The following is a 25,462-nucleotide window of genomic DNA, read 5'->3' as shown; positions in this document are numbered from 1 at the left end:
AAGTTCTTCCTCCAGCTCCAATGTAGTAACTTCTGTTTTCATACCTTTATTTTCAGCTAGTCCAGTTTTGACCCAGCATATATTCCTGTCAGAAAATGAAGACAGTTCTGAAGGAGTTCCTAGATTACTTTAATACTTTTTATGAGGAAGTAACAGAAAAGTATCATTTCTCTTTCTGTTCGTTTCAAAATCTCAAGCATTTAAACTTTTTTTTTTGAAGAATCCAATTTTGGTTTCACCAGAATGTTCATATACACTAAAGGTTTAAGCAATCTGTCTGCCTATCTTGACTAGTAAAAGAAATTATACTTCAGATACTAAAACTAGAAACATACTACATGTATCTTCTACCACATTTCTTGGGGATTGTGTAGTAAAAAAAAATCATCTTATGGTAGACATTTTTTAGTGTAATATAAGGGAACAGCCTGATCCTTATCTTAAACTGACAGACGTGTTGAATACAATTTTTAGTATGAACAAAGCCCAAAAAAGAAAGAATATTTTCACTGTTACTGCATGCTGCCACATGTCTCAAAAGAGGTGAGTTTGCACTTCATTATTAGTGTACCATATTGAAAAGATAAGGGCCACATTTATGCAAATTATAGTTTATTACCTGTTTTTCTGCAAAATGGTACTGGCAGAGTTTTTTCCACAACTGTCTGTCTTCACTGAGCATGTATAAAGTTGGGGTCACTTGACCCAAAGTAATAATGTCCCAGCCGTCAGAGAACCTATATAAGATGTTATTCAGCATATGCAGAGGAAGATCACTAAGTGTAAGACCATTGTTGACTTGCTGGAAATAAGAGTTGAAGACTTTTAAATACAAGAACTTGACAGTATAAGGTATAATTAATATTCTTACTTCAGAGGTAGCTCAGGTCTTAGTTTGTACAAAACCGTTGAGTAAGATCTATGATTAGTTCTGTGATACTTTGATTAATTGGCTACTACTAGTCTCTAATTGCTGTTGTTGAAAACTTAAATGGCTACAGGTACAGAAGGAGCTACAGACTGTCTTTATAACTTACAGCTTTCCTACTGTTAAAGTAAACATCTCCTAAATTCTTTATTTGAATTCCAAATAACTTTAAAACACTTTCATTCTCAGAAACTAATTCAAGAGCATACAGTCTTGAAAACTATGATATAATTCAATTCCAACTTTGAGAAAAGTGTGCTAAAACCCTAACTATAATAGAAGTATGAACAAATTATAAAATCATTTGTAGGATAAATACCGTTTCTCAATTTTAATTAAGAAACTGAGCACATGTCAATTTGCCCTAAAACAACTAGAGTACAGAACATAGTACAGGACCAGCAAGCAGAAATATGGAATTAAAACATTTTCACAGTCAGAGGCAGAAGACAGCACGTTCGTATCTGAAGTCTGGAGATAGTTCCCTTCGCACATAAATGGGGAATTCTGCAGGAGGTGACAGATCAGAGCACTGAGAAAGTTCTCATTAGGAGTACACACCTCTGCTGAATGGGGCAACCTACAGAACAACTTGTACCAGGCTGAACCTGGAGCCCGCGCAGGCAGGTGGCACAAAGCTCCCACTCATGCCAGGTTCATCCACAACCATTCATCTCACTCGTAGACTCTGCTTTCCACAGTGTCATGTGCTATAAACACCTCTGGGACTATCGTTGTGTTCATACATGAGCATTGCAGATGCAACATTTTTCATTAGTAATTTCAAACAACGTAAAGCAGCTCAGACGGAAGCAGCACGCTGGAAGGAAACGCAGCAACTGCAGTGTCTCAAAGCTGTCTGTGGTGTGGCTGCTTGGCATGTGAAAACTGCTGAGACTGGGTTCCCCATTTGTCCTTTCTATTCCAACAGCAGCTGTTTTATTCGGACACCCAGCACACACAGCAAGGACAATTTCAGAGTTTCATAGCGGAAAGCCAACAGATGAAGCAGTTGTATGACCTCCCTGTGAGCAACCACATGCAGCATTTCTTCCTCCAGGAGTCACCCAGACAGGTTGAAAAAAATTTGCCTGCTTATCAGCAGTTTCCACTATAGAAGCCTGGAACAGCACACACCACATGCTCTGAACGAAGCTGCATGATCAGAGTCCAGATGCTGAAGTCGTTAGCCTTTTTTTAATGAAACACAACTGTGCTGATGAATAAAGCTGCAAAATTGCTACTTAAACATTTTATTTCTGTTTTCTTAATCTACCTCTACAGTTCTCTTTAGATTTGTATTTCTTCAATAGGAGAGCATTTACTTTGGAATTAAAAATTGCTATTTTTCCATCTCTATCTGACAATCTAGAGACAAACATTTTGAGACTTGGGTGAGAAAAACAATTATATCCATACATGTCTACCAGAAACTGGCAGTACAGGCACTGTAGCAGCTCTCATTAGAAAATAGCTATTAAGACATTAGAAAATTAAGTTGATTCAATTTAATTCATTTCATATTACTTCTCTAAAAGCAAATAACTAAAACTATTCAAGATGTATTTGAAACTTTGTTCACTTACAAATCATCAACCAACATTCAATATAATTCCCCTTCCCAAATCACTTTTTCAGCATGCTTTAATAATATACCTTGTTCATCTGAAGGTTTTTTAGTTGTTGTTGCCACAGAAGGATGGTTTCTAATCGGCAAATCCAAACATTGACGTTCCCTACCAACTCAGATTTTCCTACTCCCCTAATCAGTATACAGAGAGTAGAACTCAGATCCTGTAGAAGATCCTTGATTAATCGTGGGTTATACTGGTCTTCCATGACTGGAGAACAAACCAAAGCAAATAGAATTTTGGTTAACTGAGTTAACCAAGCTAATACAGTTAGCTCAAGCTAATCAACACTTTTTTAGATTAACTAATTATGACTTAACTGTTTGTGTGCAAATAGCTGCTCTAATTCCCACCATGACCTTCATTAATGCTGTTCCATAAGTGCAAGATCAATAACTAACAATTTCACAGGCAAATCTGATGTAACATTTCATGCTATGCATTTAATAAACTTAATGCTGAACAACTACTTATAAACCCTATTTCTTCTATTCAAAGCTGATAGCGTTACATTTCCATTTAGTATGGATACCAGAAAAAAATGCTTTTAATATTATGTAATAGCTTTTTTAAAAATAAAAAAAGCAGTTATGTACTTTAAATCTCAGTACATCATGCAAATTAAAAACTGCTACTAATGTTAAAGCTTTCACATTTCATAAAGAGTATAATTTTTAGTAACAAATAGTTTGTGAATAGAATATAATTGTCCCTTAACTTCACCAATCTCTTTCAGCAGATACTATTCAGTTTTATCTTGATTATTGGAACTATGCGATGGGAAGTATGAAACCTTTCACTAATTAAATATGCTATTTCTTTGTCTTAGAATGTGATAATGGTAATAAAGCTAACAAAAAAAAAACACTGATAGCTTAGTCACAGCAATTAAATCTGAACAAGCACATTACAAAACCTTAGGTCTTACCTTTCTGCACAATTTTGTCCAAAATGTTAAAGTAGTTCTTCTGTGCTGCACCACTCAGTGAAGTTAACTGGGATTTTGCAATTAACTGCAAAAGCTATGACAAAGAATCGAAATTTAGAAAAATGACAGAATATGGTTTAAAATACACATTTTCAGTACATACATTCAGCTACAATAGCTTAGATCACTTCAACCGTATTTTGTAAAAACATAACTACAGAGTTCGGAAAATGAAGCAGGACAAATGAGGATAGCTTTAAGCATGACATGAACAACTCATGAAGAGACACGCATTTTCAAAATACTATACAAATACTAGGTGTGTATCTCTTATACAGCACATGACACATGGTCTTCATAAGCTGTAATGCAATAATGGAGGCAGTCTGTTTTGGAGGCTCACAAACAGGGGGGTTCCTAAAGCCCCTGACAGATTCAGTGGCCATGAACATCACTCCGAGCTGATACCAACTAACAGACTTCTCATTTCTGAGTGGAAGTATCGTAGTGGTCAAATCAAGGTGTGATGGCCTAAGTGCACTACTTTCTGCTCAGGGAGGGGAAATGCTGTATTTTACCTAAACTGCAGGAAAAAACAAACAAACAAAAAAATCTGTGTTATTCTTGCATTCAGGTTCCTGGTAGGAGAAGCCCCAGTAATCTAACAATGAGCAGTATACATACAGGCTGTATTAGTAACTTTCCCTTAGCAGATCTCCTAACTGATCACACATTTCTCTCTGGAACCGCTGTGAACAGAAAAGTGGTGACAACCCTGGGAATGGTCTAGAGGAAAGTAACCAGAACAGCTGAAGTTGTTGCTGCACATGAACACCAAGCTTCGGGACTACTGGCCCTTGTTCCATTCCTACACCTCCACTTTCACATTTTAGATTCAGTTTTGTAGCTGACAGAGGCCATTGCCCCTTTAACAAAAAAAATGGTCCATTAGTATGAAATAAGACAGACTTCAATGTTACTTCTAAATACTACAATATTGTTGTATGTTCAGAACAAGTGTTCTCAATGCATCAGAAAGGGAGAGCAGGGAGCAAAACCAGCATCCCTTGCAGAGCCACGCTTTGCAGGACAGCATCAGCTCTTGGCACAGAGGGTGAACAAAGACTAAGCCTGCCAAAAATTATTTTGTATCTTCATTTCTAAAACATTGATTTGACACTCATTAATTTTCTTTTGGAGGAAGAGAGAATACACCTGTTCTCTCACTGATTTAATAATGTTCCTTTTGGCTTCTCTGCAGGATCCCTGACAAAACATTATGTGCTATGAAAGGAGGAAATAATTCCCCTGATGTATTTAAATACAAGCTATGTATTCATACTGTTTTTTTGAGAAGACATACCAGGACCTCTTTCCTGGCATTTTCAAAGCCTTTTAGTTTGATTAACAATTTAAAAGTCTCTGGCAGTCTGCCAGTTCAAGCAAGTATGCACATTTCTCCTGATTAATTAAAAAAAATAAACCCTCAGTTATGTAAGTCAGACTAAAGATCAAATGGAAGAAGCAAACTCCACCTGGCTGATTTTTATGAATATTCCAATTTCAGTGAAGGTTAATATGCAAGGATTAAGACAATTTTAGCAGGTGCACGAGTACAAGGATCTGACAGGAATTCAGTCTTGGTAATGTGTGCATAGCCACAGCTTACATTGCACACTAGAGAGAACTCCAAATGGATCAACTGTTTACTCAAACTGTTTATTCATTTTGAAAAAAGATCCTCCATATGAAAAAAATCAATGTATCAGACCTTTAACAGCTAAGAAATGACTAGTATATTAATACTGTGGCATAAACAAGTGCAGGAAAACAGCTGAACCCACCTCCTCCCCCCACTGCAGACATCTATAGTAACTTTTAATGATCATGGGGTTTTAAGTGAATTGCAGAGTCAAAATGAATCATGTGGGTGGTCTGAGATCAAAGAAGAGCTACCTAGTAGGGCTTGGTATTTAAAAAGTCTTCTTGATTTACATCTTGTTATTTTAAATGCAACAAGCAGAACACACATAAAAGTAATCACCATTGTGTTTGTGCATTACTAGGGATGATTCTTAGAGGAAAAGAAATAGGAACTGCCGGACTGCATCAAATGAGATGAGACACAAAACATCAGCATCAGAAACTTCAGCCAAGCAAAAGAGAACTTGTCTAAAGCAGATGGGTGTGGGATGACCTGCTGCTTACATTAGGTCTCAGTTGCAGATTGGCTTAAAACCTGATAGAGCAGATTAAACATCCTTTTTAAAGATCTGTTGCAACTTCATATATTACTGACATCCACAGAGATGTTTCAATTTATTAGATAAAACACCACAAATTTTTCTCAAGTCAGCAAGTTCTCCAGCTACAGAAAGAGGAGCAGCTGTCACTCATATTGATCATGTTTATTAGCTCGGTATCTTTTAAGGTTTTAGTTGTACAGTTCCTGTGCCTGTTGATAAAAGTCAGTTTGCCTCCATCACCTCAGAAGAACTGATGCAAAGAGCATTAAATTTTTGTAATTGTAAAACAATTCTACAATTTTTAAACTTTCAAATACTAAAATGTTAGAAGGATTTTGGAATTTGGCCCGCTATTCTAAATCCACCCTGATTTCTTAGGGTCTACCACTACTCTTGTAATGGTTTGCCAAATTTCTGAATTTTAAAGTATTGCTCCTTTCTCAACAATCTTATCTAACTAAATCAGCCATTTTATATTCTTTGGCAAACAGAAGAGAAACTCTTCAATGTGCTTATGTTAGACTTTGCCCTTCATTACAATCAACTATTTTGAGCAACTCAGCTTAGGCACTGTAGCATCTAAAAAACATGGAAAATTCTAGTTCCAGATCCATTCTACCTGTTTACCATTCACGCAAGGCACTCAAGGTTAAACCCATTTATAACATAATTCATCTTTTCTAGGTGCCTTTTTTTTCTTCCTACTGTTTGAGGCCGAAAAGTCTTGGGAAAGATCAAGGTTTTTGTTTCTGCTCCCAAAGCAGCATCAAAAAGCAACATTCTAAACCACAACGCATACATATTCGCCTTACGGATTTTTTCTTTTTGGTATATAACAGGCAAGTACCCTAACCACTAGCCTGGATACAAATCCCTTTTTGCTTTGTTTACTTTGGTCTCACATCTCTTGTTTTTCTGGAAGTATAATACACTGTTCTTGGCTTCACAAAGATGGGTAGAACATGTTTTCTCTCTAAATACTCCACAGCCTAGTCATACAGGTTTTCTCCTGGTATGTTTATTTAATTTTGATTTGTGTCTTTTCAAGTTCTGGATCCATTCCAACCACTACCTTATTTGTGAACAGCCTCACCACTGAACTGAACTCTAGTCTTGATGTCTCACATTCTCAGCTTATCTAGGAATTGGGACAAGGACTTTACTACCTCAAGTTAGATGACAAAAGAATTTGGGACTAGAGAAAAACCAGTATCTGCTAGAACAGGTATTCCCAAGTGGGCAGCTGGTTAGGCATTGAGGAAATTAAGGCATAAGTACAAGTTATGTATTTTTAGAAAACAGGCAGATAGCCCTGTTGTCCAGAACTTACAGGTTCCCTGCACTCACTGAACTCTCAACTTAAGATTAGACAGGACCCAGAGAAGGTAACACAGTGAGAAAGAGACTTTCCCAGGAATCACAAGATTAATGTATCATAATTGTTTCCGCAAACTTCATGTCACTACATTGTTTGTACAAGACAACTTGCAATAAAACTCATTTTTGGAAGACAAAAAAAAAAAAAAAAGGACTGAAAAAAAGCTGGAGTCTCCAGTTTTAAGGGATGTTAACAAAGATAAATACGTTTTTATCTTTTTCTAGATAAAAAAGTGCAATGAATCACATGACTGTTAGGAAGCTGCAGAAGCAACAGAAAATGCAGAACACTGAGACACCAAATATTCTTCTGGAAATGGCTATTTTAATCATATTTAAGACATCATAAAGTATATTTAAGATGTACTACTCTTTGCTATTTTTGGTTGTATAAGAATTATTTTGCCTTTAAAGAGAATTCACTACCCAGACTGATGAACAACTGAAATTACAATCGGTGTTTTGCTGCAAATACAGAACATGCTGGCCATCACCATCCTTTCAAGCTACAGGCTTTCATAGAGTAATGTAATGAGTTTTCACCAAAGAAAAACTACTCACTTTGAAGTTGCTTCATGCAGTATAAATTACATATGAACAGGATATTTATACAGTCACAAATCATCAGCTGTTCAGTGCAAAATGGTTTCTTTTGTACACACAGGCATATCAGCAAATGCATTTTACAATGTGCATATAAAATAAAGAGCTTACTTTGACCACGTAATTGAACCTTCTGATGTCCTGAATTGCACTTGAAAAATCTAAGCGGTTAAAAGCTTCTCCCAAAGTGCAGTAGCCATGTCTCTGAGAAAAATAAACATAATGTAAATGGAAAGAAACAATGATGAAATTGAGGAAAATATTCAGAAAAGCACTTTACCATGCAAATGATACTCATGTATACCATGATCCCTGGAAATATAATGTATCTGGAATGAAGATTTATTTAATTTCTAGTAGACTAAATGAAATCAGATCCACTCTTTGGAAGTAAGAGGTACATAAGCAATATTACTCAACAGCAATTAAAATTCATACTAACCATGCAATCTGTAATCACCAGTATCTGAGCATCCTCCACTATTGCAGGACCACAATGCTGGTGCTCTGTCACGCTCTCCATTTGCCTCAATAGAGCTTGCTTGTACAGCAGACTGAGCTTATAACCATAAGCATTAACTAAGTTTATGTTCACATTTGAGGGTAAGAACAGCGCTACTAGCTCCTGGGATTGGAAGAACGACTGGTCTCTACATCTAGAATTTATTTTCTGGGTGCTAGAAGTTTTGCCATAATTCTTCTTAGGTACCAAAAGCAAGAGAAATAGCATTTTATTTTGGTGCACCCGCACAGGTGTCTTAAGGTGAAAATGGAAGTTTCAGAAGCTGTTCTCAAACTACTTAAGGTGGCAGTGGCAGCCTGAAATGACATGGATCACAGAAGATTAGTAAATTTAGAGGCACAAAGCCAAACAAGAGCCTTGGAGCAAATATAATGAAGCCAGAAAAAACACTGCAACTGATGCAAAACACTTGCAGAGCAGTGTGCTAGTGTGGCTTATCAGCCCAGGGAAGGGTGGGCATAAATAATTACTTTGAGTTCATTCCTAGACACACTGGTGAATTATGTGATGGTGAAAAGATGGCGGTACAACTTAACGTTCCTTTTTGCAACCCAGTGAAAGCCTACTTACCCTGGAGGTACCAGAGCAGGACAGGACACAGTTAACTATTTACTGCACAGTGGTGGGAATTACTGCCTTGCAGTTAATGACTAAATTAGGGATCACACTGCTTGCTCATCCAGTTAATATACCAGAGATCCAAGCGTGCTGCACACTTTACAACATGTTCGACCTGCTAATAACAGTGAATTAACACTTGCAGACAACAAAACTTTTGTTAAAATTTAAATATTTGTCGCTGTTCTCTAGCTAAACAGTTATCAGAAGACCATGGTCAAATACATTAACATGAGAACTCCTTTGAACAGCTGGAAGCACATCTCCATGAAGCTTCAGCTCTACCTTTCCCACTGTGCTACCATGACAAGAATTACTCAAAAGAGCATCTCTTACTTCATTTCAGCCATATACCTGAGCATGTTTAGGTTTTATTTATTTTCAGTGCTCTCCTACAGCACATTTCACATGCTTCTTACCATGACCTTCCTCCTGCTGTTATTTTGCCTTAAAATTCATTGTCCAGTTTGGAAAAAAGTTTCCTAGTTGCAAGACTTAGCCATTTTGAAACCAAGTATAACTAGAGCCTGTATGGAAAACTAGAGCCCCTGTAGATTATGTTTCAGATTAACTTAAATTTTCTTCTGTGGTTTGGGTTTGGTTTTGTTTGGGTTTGTTTGTTTTTTGTACAAGTATGGTTATTCCTTGCTACTTTTTCATTCTGCTACTTAACTTTCAACTCAAACTTTTGAATTTATACAAGGAATTGCTTGAAAAAGATTAGTGATTAATTCTAACCATCCACTAAAAAAAACCCAAACAACAACAACATAAACTAAAAGAAACAAACAAACAAACAAAAAAAAACCACAACAGGAAAGGTCAATGGTCAATTATTAGAAGAGAGCAGCAGTGACAAGAACATGCTAATTGGTACACCAAAATACTTCATCCACTCTGAGTGGGCAAGAAACTCAAGTAAATAGTTACGCATCACCAGTACACCAGCCCCTGCACAAGTAGGGGGAGGGAAAAAAATAATAATAATAATAAAAAAAAAATCACAACATACAGGTTACAAAAGACAGCAAGTGGTGATTTTAGCCAATTTGTGTTTTAGCCTGAATGTTGCTCAAAAAGTCAGCTTAACCACTTGTATTGTTCAAAACACAGTAATTACTGGTGACAGTCTGCCATACCCCCTTCCTTATCCTAAATCTGAGATGGCACAGAGGGAAAAAGCACCCTTGAGACTTCTGCAGACCATGTGAGTAAAGACATCTATCACAGATGAAGATAAAACTGGGAAAGAGGGCTATGAATCTGGTGAAAGACTTTGTAACACCCTTCAGAAGTAGAAGAGCAGCCTTTGGGCCACTAGCTTGCAAGGTAGTCTTCCAGTGTCTCCTGTAAGTACATTCTCTCCACACCACGTCACTCTTCCCCAGTACGCTGCTCTTTATGGTCTCTCTCAGCTCCAAAATACAAAGCCAACTTCTGCCTGCATGGCCAGGTCACACTTCCCTCTCCTTCTTGGCATTACCATGGATGAAAGACATCCTTATGGGTGTCTGAGTTCCACCTATCCCAAATAACCATGGGAATCAACACTGGAATGAAACTGAAACTTCAAGACAGTTTATCTCCACATTCAATGGACATATTTTAATCCTTGGCTTTCCAGGAGGTCATTCTAAGATCTTTCATGTTTGCGTTACAGTTGCATGGTACAGTTTGTATCCTAAACTGAAAGCATCTGGACTTTGTGGAATACAAAGGTCCTCTCTGCAAAGTTTGCAACTGAAGTTTTACTTACCTATACTCAAATTTACATCAAGATTCCAAAATAGCAAGGGCTGCCTGCAAACACCTTTTTTGGAGACACTACTCTGGTTTTGCAAACATTTTCAATTTTAGTTCAAAGACACATGATAGAGACTGATGGGCTTGGAGTGTAGTGGAGACTTGTGGGAACTTGCATGGATGGGCAGAACATCTCTGCCACAGGGACCCACATAAAAGTCACTTTGCTGGCTGCCTTTGCCTCACCACATGCAGGTGTAATATGTTGCCAATTAAAAGCATTGAATATAACCCCTGGGATCACATGGCATAAAAGCATTTTTAATATACTATTTGTCTATTAAACAGCACAAAGATTGTAGGAATTGACCCACAGCATGCAGGACTTACTTCCTTGGTGCTTTCTTTATGAACGTAAATCCACTTTTCACGGTAAAAACCTAAAATAAAAATTTAAATAAGCATTTTTAGGCTTTCACTTTAGGTAGTGTCTCCTAGAAAGACTGAACAAAACAAGCTATCTCAATAAAGTGCTTCATAAGATAGGAGAGATGGTGGAATACTTTTAATGAAGGAAGCTTATAAAGGCTGAAAATGATGACTACAAGTTCTCAGAAGTTATGCATTTGAAAAAATAATGGAAAAATCAAATAATTTTACGAATCAAACACAAGAGTTGGCACACAATCGGCAGATACAGCACTTTTGTCCACTGTGCACCAACAACAGCCAATTTCTCCTACAACCCCCCGATCTTTTTTAATCCACCAGGCTCCTTTATACAGGAACAACACTTAACACAGGAAAAATGCAGATATCAGCAACCTTTTTGTTCCTAACACTCTACTCTAATGTATTTTCTTCCCTAAAGGCACCTGCTCTGCACTCACTTGGTTCAGCCACTTGCAGAATGCTGCAGAGAACTACACAACCCTAACAGCAGCAGCTGGGCAGACCTTCAGCTTTCAGAAGCCTGGTGTGTTGTCAAGTGAAATTCTGTGCTTACATATGGCCACTTGAACCTTTCAACGTGCTTTACACCCAGACAAGCCTGGGGAAGCTCTCAGCTTTCTACAAGACCATCTCCGTTACAACTGTTGGAATATACTAATAATGGAGACCGTTTTGAGACCACAGCATTAGAAACACCAAAAAGTTGCTTATGAGCTTTTACCTACTCTACTTCAATAAGTTTACTTGCTGTCATACACAGGTTTACAGCCTAAAGTATAGATGACCTTTTAAAAAAGAGACCTGATAAAAATTACTTTAATATTTGAATTTTTTTTCAAAGTTTACTTTTTCCCCAAAAACCTCAATACTGATAAAGTTTCTACCAAGAGCCATAGGTATTACGACAAACATTTATTCATTAGCTGATTCTAGAGCTGTATTACTAATCAGAATTTGAATTAAGAAAAAAAAAATAAAATAAAACAGCTGCTTTGTTAAGCAGAAGCTTCCATAAGCACCCACAACAATTTAAACTAAAATTAGTCCACAAAATAAAACCATGGTTAGCATCAGAAGACATTTATTATTCAGAAATTACTGTTCTTAAATGAATTACCTTTGGATCTTCAGGAAAAAAAACAACTCACAGAAGAGATAATCAGTGCCACAGTTCAATTAAGATGTATCACTTCTGGCACCAGAACTTGTTAAAAACACAGAAGTAAACATAACTCAGGAGGCTACTCTATAGATGAATATAAATTAATGGCTATTATACATTTCTCCTAAACTTACAAGAGTCTCCTAAAATAAATTAAAAAAACCCCATCCTTACATTGCGAATCTGTGTTATCCCTGAAATGATCTCTTTTCCTTTTCTTGGCTGCAAACTCACAATCTTCTGTACCGTATATTTCTTCATCTTCACCATCACCAGTCAAGATGCTGAAATAAACACAACTAATTAGAACAGCAGTGATTAAATATTTAAGATGCATACAGCTTATAATTTTATGCATTAAATTTTGACAGCTGGAAAAATAATCACATTTTTAATGATGTTACTCTACCTGATGGTCTATAGCAACACATCTTAGGAGAAAAGGTGTATTACCATTCTCTTCCCAGTGGGGTTGAATTTTATGACAAAGTGATTAAATACACAAAAGTATCTTCATAATAGCTATCTTGTAAGTCATTACTTACATTTAGGAAGGACTATTGAGGGGACAGTTCTAGCTGGACAGCTGGCTGTCTGCAAAGCACTGGCGTACAAAACTTCATTATTTTTAATGGACTAAGCCTTGAAAAACCTTGCACACAGGTAAAAGTCAGTGCAGAATTACTGCACTTCCTCACATAGGCAGGAAGCCAGCAACAAAAGACATCTCTCTCGCTACTGTCAGCTTCAAGGAAAAGAAAGTCTTCCTTTTAATAAATGCCTGAATTGCAACACTGCACACAATTTTCGTGTCACCATATCATTTTACCAGTGACTTGTAGGGCATCAAGAACCATGTGGTCTACTCCCCTCTTTCCCAGAGGAAAAATTAATTAAAAATAAACAAATAATAATAATAAAAAACCACAAAAAACCCGCACACAAACAAAACAAAAAACAAACACAACAAAAAAACCACAATATCCATGTCACTTCTGACAGGTAACTAAGTAACCTAACACTGAAGACTATACTGAATAATTATATATGTGGTGTATAGATAGTGTGAGTGTGTGTATATATATATATATATATATATATATATATATATATACACACACACAGACAATAAAGAAACTATTTTAAGTTCTGCTAGATAAACTAACCTTTTTAAAATTTATATACACTGAAAAACTGCCTTTGCTACATAAAGTCCACACAGTTGCATAAGGTTTTGCTTTCCATTTTTGAAGATAATTTAAAGGAATACCAATACAGATAAGAATTGGTGTTCGTTTCTCTAGCACAGAGAACAAAGACAATCCACTTGAAGGCCACAGCTTTGCACAGATAAGCAAAATAACTAAGGATATGTGGTAGTGAAGCTTAACTGTAGGATTATTTTAATTCTCCATTATTATTCTTTGACAAGGCAGTTGCATACAGAACTTTTCCCATTACCTAGTATTTTTTAATCCAAATTTGCCAGATGAATCCATCCACGGCAGTTTGAACTCCAAACTGCACCAGCAACAGCCAGACATTGTAAAATCAAAGGACAAGAACTTATTTAAAATCACCAGTACTTGGGCATTACGTTGCAAAAAATCAAATTATATTATGTCTATTGCTACTGATTTATACAGTTAAAATATTCAGGCTTGAATTACCTGTTAAGGAGGATGACTAAACAACACTGTAAAAAAAGCTTTGTTTTTTAATTCCTTTCATCAGTAAATGCTAGCTCAGCTTAAATATACACAACTTGAGCAGAGTCAGAAATAGAAATTTGGTTTTATTTTAGGTTTAAATCCTGGAAAAGCTACCATATCTCTGCATTCAGATAGAGCTCAGTCCAAGCTGAGGGCCTTACTTCATGTCTTACCATTTTTAGAGCACAGGATGAAGACCAAACAACTTACATATTCTGTTCAACATTGCCAAATAACATAGCTGGTCAAACAGCAAAAAAGAGTTTGGAGAAAATGAACTGGCAACTGACAAAAGCAGAACATCAACACTGACAAGATACTTTGATTATGTAACATTCCAATCCATCAGGTTTTCTTCTCCAAAGCTATCATAAAGGAAATATCTTTTTGAACTCACTAGACTAATTTATTTAATTCTGCTTTGGCATATTGACTGCATCACCACAACATGTGACAAGTTAGTGCGGAATGAGAAGAGTTGTTGCAGAATCAGAAATAGAGCCCAAAGCTCCCAGACCCAGCTTTATCATCCTAACAAGATGCCAGACCAGGGAGAGGTGGCCCATACCCTGCAGTACAGCTCAGGCAGAACAGAAACAATCCCATTCCCACTGACGCAGTTCAACTGGGAGAGGAGGGAGGCAGCATTCCTGAAACCCAGCTTTAGACAAGGCAGGTCAATCTGGCTCAATTTCTTCTTTTGTTAGTGGAGAAGAAGCACCCCAGAAGGCAGTTTCAATCAGTAATATACCTGAAGTGATTTAAAGTCCACTCCTGCTTCCCAATAATATGCACTTCCTTAAGTATCGGATAAACAAGCAAGCCAGCTTAAGAACAGTCAGTTAATACAATGAGTTGTGAATATGTAGAGGGCCATTTCAAACACCTTTGACACTCAGAGTCACCTGTGACATTCCTGGAATTCTTCATGTCATTTTAGAGAAAAGACAAATTTAACTGTTATTTGAGGATCTTCCCATATACGGCTCTATTTCCTCATGTTCTGCCCCACTTCATGAGGAGAGCCTTTCCCTACTTATCTGTAACCATCACCACTCTTTGTGACAGACTTTAAGTCTCAAATGGAGAATGAAAACAAGGGTCCCACAGACATCAGAAGAATGGGACAGAAATACAGGCACTTCCCAGGCAACTGTTAGCCTTTCCTTCCATAAAACTGGAAAGCTTCTCAATGACTGACAAAGCTGCTCCACCACTTCCAACCCCAGCTCCACCTCAAACTAAGACAGAAGAAACCGAACCAAGCGCTGCACATGCCATATGGTTTAACAGAAGCCTTGACTTAATGTTTTTACCATAATACTGCACAACACATACGAGTGCACCTGGAAGGATCTAAATGCATATATAATACTGCCAATTTACAGCTATTCTTTATTTCTTGTCTTGATGATGCACATCATAAAAATATTGTTCTAAAGCTTCTAAAAGCAAAGTGCCTGGTATCCTCAGAACTACAATACCCTACATAAAGCATCCAAGAATTTCAGCTTTTTCAAAAAAGTAATTTCATAAGAGTATTTAAATAACCTCTTGGGTATGACACTTAAAAGCTGGAAAACTTGGCAGGGCTATATGAACTCCAACTATTCCTCCTCACCCCTTCGCTTCTCTTCTCATGAAGGAAGAAATGCCCTCAAGTGATGCAATTATCTAGAGGCACACCAAGTGTTTTCAAAGAGTCTCAAAGCCATTTGCAGCTTGACTATGCATGGAAAACCCTGAAATAAGTGCCTGCACCAAATATGCCTAAATGGTCTAAGACGAGACTCAAATTTGAGCACTTCCGTCGAGTGCCAAAACCACTTTTGTGAACACTGTATCCCACAGAATTGGAGAAGAGACACCACAGACTCAAATGACCAGCCTGCCAGCCCCAGTAGTTCATATTAGCCTAACACACAAGAAAGGAATACCACCGTCATGAAAAATCGTACTAGATTAGTCCAATTATCTTTCTTTACTTCAAAGGAGAACATAAGACAGATTTGCTTCTAAGTTGCAGGCTACTGAGAGGTATTTACATACAATTCTGTGAGGCAGTGCTGTTCTCTCACCCCCACCAAGCTTCAAGGACACACTGTCATGGCACTGGAAATATGTATCTTCTAGAATGTACAGGTACAAATTGCAGGTAGCTGTGACCGGCATTCAGCCACAGAGCTTAAACAAGTGCTGTCTCGAACACATTTCCAGCTGCTGCATACCTTGAATAGAAGGCACTCTTCACTTCTATAATATTATTAATTGTCCAAGTAAGAGCTACAGACCCGAAAGTCTCATTTTTTCCATCTCAGTTTCCATACATTGAACTAGTTTAAATTGCAACTATCCAAGCAATATTCCAAATAACTACTTGAGCAGGAACAATTTAAATTACGTTTGTTCAAGGACAGTTATCATTGGGGCTACTGTTTTTTATAATTAATCAGCTAGATTCACAAAGGCACCATATGACTGACTGACTAAGGTTAAAAGTTCTCTTTTATTAAAAACATTCTTCAATTTATGTACATTATTTACATGTCTTGAAGGTTTATTTCTGAATCTGTGAGAAAGTATTAAAGTATTTTTAAGTTCTGAAGATAAAGTATTTGTAATTTATAAAAGCCAAAATTTGGCAAGTAACTCTATCCATACTTTCTCTCATGGAAGATCATACAAGTAATAGTAAAACTGGTTTCAGTCAACTACATAGCTTGAATTTATTTCTATTTAAAGAAAAACTGCCATAACTGCTCCCTGAAATGTAATACCCAAATAATACCTTTAGCATAGATTTCTACAGAATAATTTGGTGGAAAAAAAAAAAATCATTTAATAGGTGAAAATAAATACATACAAACCTGTCAGGACAGTCAGACTGGCACACATCATCATCCCTATTCATAGGGCAGTTTAAAAAAAAAAAAAAAAAGCCAAATAAATACTTATGTATTGTTTACTGTGCTTCTTCCACACTAGAACAGGCTGCCCAGAGAGGCTGTGGAGTCTCCTTCTCTGGAGACATTCGAAACATGCCTGGACACAGTCCTGTGTGATCTGCTGTAGGTGAACCTGCGTTAACAGGGGGAATAGACTAGATATCTCCAGAGGTCCCTTCCAACCATAATCATTCTGTGAAAGAAGGAAGCATTTTATCAAGCCTCATTCTTACTCTGTTCAACACCATGTTAACCGATACCCTAGGCTGTGCTGTCTATTTAATATATACAGATACCTGCTTCCAAATAGCTTAAGATGGTACAGAGACCCAGCAAGACATGATACGCTTCTGTACTTCAATAGCAAGACCTGCATGGACACAATATGTGATAAGAGAAATTCTTACTAGGATTGGGGGAAGGGCAGGACAGGAAACAACCAAACAAATCACAGTGAGGATAAAAGAACTTAAAACAGGAGCCCAGAGAGGAATTTCCATTATTGGAAATGCACAAAGCTCGACTGGCCCTATAAAACCCAACCTCACTTGGCCACGCTTTGAGTATGTGTTCAGACCATATGACCCCAGAGGTTCTTTCCATGCTAAATTGTTCTATAATGTTGGGCAAATTGACATTAATCGATGTTTAGCAGCAATTATTAACTAAAAGATCCAAAGCTCAAGTTGTAGTCATAGATCCAAAGTTCAGGATGTAGTGAAATTACTCCCAAGTAGCACCTACTTTGCTAAGAAATACCAACTTAAATTCTGTAGTCCAAGTTTGGACAATATACATTTTCAACTGAACAGACAGAAACAGAATTAAAAAAAGTGCTACAGGATATGGTGTGGTTTGGCCACACTAAGTAGGAGATGTGCAAGATGAAGATGGGGAACTGTAAAATTGCTACAGACAAGAGCATCTGCTGCAGACTACGTTGGTCCCCAAGTCTGGATTCTGACAAAGTGGCAATCTAGCCTAAGAAACCCAAATAATGAAACACCTTAGATTCCATGAAAACTTTTTTCTCCTCAGAGCATTTAATGCCCAGTCCCTTCAAATTAATGTACCTATTGTAGTCCTAAACTTTAATACACATATTTCCAAAAGCAGTTGATTTAAATCCATTCTAGCAAAACAACTCCAAAGGAGTTCAATAGTAAGTTCCTTCAAGAGTAAGGGAAAAAAAACCTGATATTTTTACTTGAAGAAGCAATAAAAATACCTCACCTCACTCTCTGGAGAAAAGATACATAAATCTAGATATGTACACACATACACACACAAAAATATAAATATATATACACGTATATATAAAAATATATATGTAATTCAGATCCAAAGAGCAGAAGCCTTAGTGATATTCACAAAGACAATGATCGTATGTCATACTTGCCAAACAATATTCATTAAAGCAACCTACAAGATATAACTATTTAGAAACTGTGAAAATAGCTATCAAAATTAAATTAAAATTCCTTTCATTTGCCAACTATATTATTACAGACACATGAAAGAGGGAAGAAAATATTTTTTTCAAAAGGTACTTATGACAACTTTTATGTTGGAGGCTTACTGAACACTCTTCCAGACAAGCATAGTCTTTTGTATCTACCACGGCCAGATTATGTGAAAAAAGAAGCCCAAATAATATCGGTGACAGATTAACATAAAAAAGTAAAAAGGCATAAAGAAAACAGTAGGTCAAGATAAGCTTAAACATAATTCTTCACTGCTTGATAACTCTCTTGAAGTTTATTTCAAAAATTTAGAAAACACAGGTGTATGTGTACAGCAAGTCCCAGCTTTCCAGTAAATTCCCTCTAAATCAGGTGAGTTACTGTATCATTTACTGGACTAGCAACAAAACACTGAATGTTCTCTTTTCTCATTATGAACACAATATACTGGAACGTATAGTTAAAATGCTATCCCTGAGAATCACTTATTGGTGGAGAAACCAAGTAGAAATTTGTTTGGACAAAGTTATTTAGAATATCACACCAGTCTGTGAGCATCTGCCACAGGTATTACTTTTTCCAGTCTCAAGCTAATATCATTCTCACCTGTTTCAAAGGAACATATATATATATGGTGTTAGAGAATTACTATAAAACTACCATTAATCACGTATTTGGTGCAAAGGCATTATATGACTGTGTGGCAGATGCACTCAACCTCCCCCAGCCCCCAGCCAAACCAGGAGCAGTTTGATCCAGGCTCCAAAGGAGGCAAAGGCCCGAGTTGCAGCCATGCCAAGAACTCCTGTTCGGAAACCCACAAGGAATCAGAACAGTAATTGAACACTGACAAGTTATGCGCGTGTGGAGTCTCGTGCAGACCTTTCCCACTGAATACAATTTGAATACAAGTCAACCACTTTATGACAGCCTGGGTGAGCTTACTTTGAGCTCTCTCTTCTAAATAAGTTGGCTGTATGGTTATGGTTTTACTACTCACAGGTCAGTGGATGAGCCCAATTTAAGTTTCATATTAATGATTTAGCTGAAGTAAATGCATACTAAAGTATCATCCAGAAATAAAAAGTTGTGTGAATTTTAATATACTCTCTGCTTCATGCTATACTTAGTAAGCTGGATTTGCTGAAATTTTAAGCTGTAAAGTTCTGCTCATATTCACCAAAAGCAACTACAAACTACACCGAACATTTGCAAGATAAGGCCCATTTTGTACTTTGCTGAGAAGAAAAAGATTTATTTAGACAAAACAGCACCAGCAAGGCTATGGACTACAAACAACAAAGGCACATGTGAGATCAGTGAAAGGATTCAATGAGAAGCAAGAAGACCCCAGAATGAAATATTGCTGTTGGACTGAATCATGGTATGAATGCTCTGTAGAGATATAAAAGTCTTTGGTTTTCTATACTCAGGTTGGACCTTTGCACAGGTACCCAGCTTGAGCCAGCCCTCCTGCTATTCTACTCCATTATTTTTTTCTTTTCTTAGAATTTTGTTTTCCGAAAATCTGCTCTGTATACAGTTATCAGGCCTCACCTGAACATTTGCAACTAGAGTTCTAAAATACAGACTCCAGTGAGAACAGTTATCAGGGAGGAAACACCTGAAAGCTTACTTTCACAAACAGGTACAGGCCACCGGACAGAAGACACCTGAAAGTTGGCTCTGTGAATGGGTTTTACATTCCTGGAGAGAAGGCAAGCAGCATTCAGCTTGGTCTATCTCCTCCATGCAGTAAATAATAGAGCGAACCTGCAATTGAACTCTTAAGTCGCACTACTTTTTGAGAAATCTAAACATTGTTCTGCAATAAGCAGAACCCTCAAATACTCCCCCGCAACAGACTGCCATAAACACTCCTAATCCAACACTCAGTCAAAGACTCCACTCACTTTCAGGAAACATTCCAATACACCTGTTGCATTTGCAATTACTAAGTATCACTTTTATGTTTAAATAGTACTTGACAGGTTTTTTGTTTGGTTGGGCTTTTTAAAAGTTTTCTTTTATTTTTAAAGACATACAACATACAATGGGATCTATCTACTTAAAATAAGCAACTCACCAAGCAGTGACAAAAGACAGGCTCCACAGGGGTCTCATACCTGTCTAACTAAACAAAACACACAGGTACATTTGTATATTCTAGAATATGCTGATGATACCATCTACCACAAACGCTTACAGTTTGAATGGAAATTAAGTCAATCTTTGCCTTCCCACCCATGCAGAATCACTTTTTTTTTTAAACTTACACAGTGTGACTGATATCATTCAGCTGATTATTCCCATCCTCAAGCGCAGGACTAAAGGGTTCACATCGTTTCCATCCATCTTCTGTTTTAACCCATCTCCATCCAGGGGATCTCCAGTCTTGGCCCAAAAATGGCATGGTTTCTCTAAAAGCAGCAACAAGATTGTTTGTGTATTATTTGGCTATCAAGAAAAGTTGCAAAACTTCTTGTCATTATTTCAGTTTTCTCTTTAACCTTAAAAAAAACATATCTTGAGGAAATAAAGTTCTTGGCAGGGCACCCTTTTAAAAAACAGATTCAGTGGCTTCTTAAGCACATTTTTGATTCTGTAACCTCATTCCTCTTGCCTTTCAGCATTTATTTGATCAAGGTAGGTTTCCTAGTTCTTTACAGAACACAGAAAAGAATCATGTTAGTCCAGGAACAAGATGATATCAAAACCAGAAAAATTGTATCCTGTGTAATCTGCTCCACCACAATCAAACATTACTAATTTTGAGACCTGACTAATAAATCATTTTGACGGGCCACAAAATCAATGTCACTCCTTTTATTTTTTTGAAGACTTATAAATACTGAATTTGTGCTACCATGTACAGTGATGTCTCAGTAAAGACATTTTCATTTTCCCAAATTGTTTTTAGTTGTTGTTGAGGGTCACCTGCCACACTAGGCTATTACCTGGATACCAAGACAAATGGTGGCTACAACAGTCAATTGTGAAAAGTCTCCCAAAATGCTTACAAACTAATGGAACTCATCACAGGTACACCATTCAAGCAGTGTTCTGCTACCCTTTTTCAAAAAAGAGATTCACTTCTGACACAATAAGTAAGAATTTGAACAAAGCAGTTTTCTGCAATTTGAAGGCCCAGACCTTGCCAGATTTTCCCCTCTTCTTCGCATTCATCATACATACACGTTGCTCCTTATTTTAACTAGGGATTTCATATGCAAGCTATATAAGGAAAACAGCATCATACTTGAAACATGTTAATATATAATGCTAACAGCTTTGCTCCTAAAAAGAATGCTTTTTCTAATGTTTTTTCAACTTTGAAAAAAATATTAGGTCACATCAGTCAAACATCGCTATGGATTTATTTATCCATTTGCACTCATGACGAGCATCTGCCCAATATAGTAGTTACAACAGAAGGGAGAGATGAAAAAAAACCTGAAAAATACTAGTTGAGTGAGCCAGTGGTTTGTTTGTTTGTTTTTAAGTAAACAACTGCACACCACACAAAATAAAGTGCATTGTCTAGCCCCCAGCATTGACTGAAGTCCCCCTCCCACTCATAACTCAGGTCTCCTCTGCATCTAACATGAATCTTTTCCAAAATTTACCACATACTATCCTCTAGCCACCACAAGCTCTATTCCTCTCTATCTGCTTTCCCAATCTTTTTACTTCCTAGGAGTAATATGAAGCATCACATACTTTTTTCCCCCCAAGTTTTTCAGAACTCCTCTCATTTTGACTGAAATTAAGGCCCCTTGTCTTTATGATACAACTGTTTAAATAGTTGGTGCTCATGAGTGCATTTCAGAATAACATAGGTTAACGTATTTTTACTCATGCAAAGATATACAGAATTTACCTAAAAAATTGCTGAATCACTGAAAGAGACTCAGAAAACAGCAAGTCAAAAGCAACATCTTAAACAAACACAAAACAGAAGTTTTTGAATCATACCTAGAGACACAGAGGTCACAATCTATTCCTGGTAAGCAGCTCTGACATAAAAAAACCCCACTATTGTAGTTGCCTAACTCAAAAATTAATATCTAGAGAGAATTCAGAACCCTCAAGATCGCTATGGGCTGAATGGGATAACTTGAAAAAAAAAATTAAAAAAAAATCAAGAATACTTATATTGATAAAGAATTGTTGGGAAAAGGAAGTGAAAAAAATGAGACTGCACACTTGCAGCAAAGCATGAACGTGTATTATTAGAAATTAATAAGTTAAAAAAGCAAACAAACCAACCAAAAGTATCAGGAAAAAAACCTTCCTGAAAACAATAAAAGAAAGCAGGTAGTATTTTGTTCAAGTGGAGGGAAGCAGCTGAAGTCCAAAGCTAACCATAATTTACAGAATAGGATGCTTAGTATGCTTTATCAAGTCTTAAACTTTGAAGAAAAAAAACAAAAACAACACACTAAAACACCACAACACTGTGGTTTCAAAATATCAGGCCACCAGTATAAGTGCTAGGTATAATTTCCACCTAGGAAGCTGTACTTGTGTTTAAAATTACATGTTTCAATAGTTATACACTCTAAACCACAGTACTTCCCAGACATCTATAACCTGAAAACTGGTAGTCTTTCACTGCAAGGTTTCAACACAAAATAAATCTTCTGTCTTCCCTCCTAAAAAAAAAATTACATTAAGTGTTTTCAAGACAATAACAATGGTATCCAGAACAACACACACATCGAAGATACTGATGTCTGCTCTGGAAATCCTAGAAAACCATACTCAAGACAAAAAGCTCACAGAGACATGAACGATTTCTATATATGTATGACTTACTCAGCACATTATCTTTCCATGAGGGAAAAAAAAGCAAAAAAAGGTATTAGAAAAATTACAGATTATTTTAACTTCTTTAGAATTGTTGAAGCATTTGTGAAAGTCTGTGACGCTGGTAAACACTGACCTATTTTTTTTTTTTTTCCAAAGAATCAGATATTCTTATCTAAGACATAGTTTTACTATTGCACCAGCTAGGTGTGCATCCATCAGTAGCAATTCCACAAAATGACCTATACTCATGCTCAATAGTTGTAGCTCATTTAGTCAGAAATGTTAAAGTACTCTTTTAGTAACAGCACATATGCGACTCAGAAAAGAAAAAAAATCTATTGCTTCTCAATTCCTGTAGCATTGAAGTACAGATCTGACTATTGTTTAGAACTGACACAATTTTAAAGAGCTGCAGTATATCATAAACATCTCTCCTATGCATCTCTCTCCTATGAGAAGTGTTAATAGAGTACAACTGCCAGGTCAGGTCTGACGAGCCATGCTTCTGTTCTGCCTCCACTCAGACTCTGCTTCCCAGTACTGCATTGCACTAAAGCATCCCTGTGGTTTCCAGACCAGAGCTTGTTTTCAAGAGTTCCAGCATATTTCATGTAGTGTACCTTCAGTAACAGCAAGCAGCTGCTTACTTGTTGAAACTTTCAGTACAACAAAAGATGAGCTCCCTAGACTTGGATTTTGGGGGAAATGCAGACTTCTTTAAAACTCAGAAGAACTGAGAAAGCAATGTGGTTGTCACCTAACACAAGTGTTTCAGACAAGACACTGATGGTGTTTAACTTTTTCCTAAAAACAAACACGAACAATAGTTCTTCACTTTGCATCATACACCTTTTATTCAGGAGAGGGGGAAAAACAACTGAGGAAACAAGAACTACCAGAAAGCAGCACAGAGGAGGAGGAGGGTTGTGTATACCAGCTTTGTACAGCTTGAGATTACAGTAACTGCTCCAGCCGTCCTTGTCCTTGTAAGGGAGTTCTGCTTTCCACAAGGCAGATAACTCACCACACGAACAAACATGACTGCAAGGCCATTCAGAATTGCACTAAGTCACCCTATTGCCCTCCCACTGTACTGGAGATCTCTTCTGCCTATACAATAACTATACCCAAAACCACTCATCGTGACCCAGACCACCCGTGTAATTCAGTAACAAAACTGTTGACAACACGATGGAACAGGCAAGGTTCTCCTGTTTCCTAACGATACAACAGCACATACATCTCCTCCATACACCAACAAAATCTCTTCAGCAACTCAACTTTCAACAGAACCTGCTCCTTTACACGACAGCTTCTGCACTACCTTCTTCTACGAGCTGGCACAGCCAACCTCTGACTCAGAGGTCAGAGTCCACTTACAGACTTCACCCCACCCCATGTTTTTTCATATCAAAGGACTGTCTCAAATCATGTCTGAAACTTCTGTGAGGCCATGATTCATCAGCGCCTCAGCTGTGGTCTTGCCCACCTCATACAGCACCCAGGCCACGCCGTTCTCAGCTTCCAACAGGCACCAACGCTCCTCCCCTTCCACAGAACTTCACGGCCCTTCCCCCGCCCTGCAGCCCCAGTCCTCGCCTCTCCCGGCGCCCCGACTCATGCCGCCCGTGGACACCCCAACACCCCCCCCGCCTCCTCCAGGCAGGCTCCGGACACCTCCCGCCCGCCCCTCATCCCAGCCTCTCTGCCCACCCTGCCCCCAACCACTCCAGATCCACACGCCCCTCATACCCCGTCCCAACAGATGCAGCCACACCTGCCAACACACAGTTCCAAACCCCCGGGCCCCTCATGTACAGTCCCAACAGCGGTTCGCCCCTCAGCCGGGTCCCCTCACCTCGCGGCAGCGCCAGCCCCCCACACCCCGCGCACTCGGCCCGAGCCGCGGGGCTATTGACGGAAGTAACATGGAGCTGCGCTCGCCACGCCCCCCGGCCCCGCTGATTGGCCGCCCGCCGCTGCCGTTGTTGCTACCCGGCGGCGCCCGTCGCCATTGGCGGAAGGGGGGGCTGGCGTCACCGGCAGACGCGGCCCGAGCGCGTCACGTGAAGGGGGAGCGCACGTGTCAGTGTTTTGGTCGGGGCGCGGGGCCCGTGTGTCCGTGTGTCGGATTCGGAGCAGAAGCGTTTGTCTGAGGGACACTCGAGTTCCCGCAGCCTGTGTGCGAAGTGGCAGCTGGGGGAACCTGCCGGCTCAGAGCAGTTTCGGAGAGCAGGAGGGAGGTGGGCTGTTGAGAGGAAGGTGTTCCCACCGGCTTAATCTACACACCTGAAACTGTTGGTCAACTGGCCTTCCAA

At 38.2% G+C, this 25,462-nt stretch overlaps 1 protein-coding gene across 3 annotated transcripts in view; it reads right to left on the bottom strand.

Moving 5' to 3' along the window:
• FBXO25 (F-box protein 25) overlaps positions 1 to 25,112 on the bottom strand; it is a 34,417-nt gene extending 9,305 nt beyond the window's left edge. For 2 of the 3 annotated variants that reach the window (XM_065056013.1, XM_065056014.1), the window contains exons 1-8: positions 25,003 to 25,112; positions 20,609 to 20,752; positions 12,387 to 12,496; positions 10,988 to 11,037; positions 7,825 to 7,917; positions 3,488 to 3,581; positions 2,585 to 2,769; positions 620 to 802 (exon numbers count right to left, since the gene is read on the bottom strand). In XM_065056013.1, coding sequence (XP_064912085.1) covers positions 620 to 802; positions 2,585 to 2,769; positions 3,488 to 3,581; positions 7,825 to 7,917; positions 10,988 to 11,037; positions 12,387 to 12,496; positions 20,609 to 20,745 — 852 coding nt within the window. In that variant the 5' untranslated portion in view covers positions 20,746 to 20,752; positions 25,003 to 25,112. Of the gene's footprint in view, positions 1 to 619; positions 803 to 2,584; positions 2,770 to 3,487; positions 3,582 to 7,824; positions 7,918 to 10,987; positions 11,038 to 12,386; positions 12,497 to 20,608; positions 20,753 to 25,002 lie in introns of those variants that run through there. The other variant, XM_013368448.3, reaches the window with a different exon arrangement.
• Positions 25,113 to 25,462: the final 350 nt, after the last annotated feature.

Source organism: Columba livia, chromosome 3, assembly GCF_036013475.1.
Source record: "Columba livia isolate bColLiv1 breed racing homer chromosome 3, bColLiv1.pat.W.v2, whole genome shotgun sequence".
NCBI lineage: Eukaryota > Metazoa > Chordata > Aves > Columbiformes > Columbidae > Columba > Columba livia.
The sequence above is the reverse complement of the archived record's forward strand: the minus strand, read 5'-3'. Positions and strand labels throughout refer to the sequence as shown.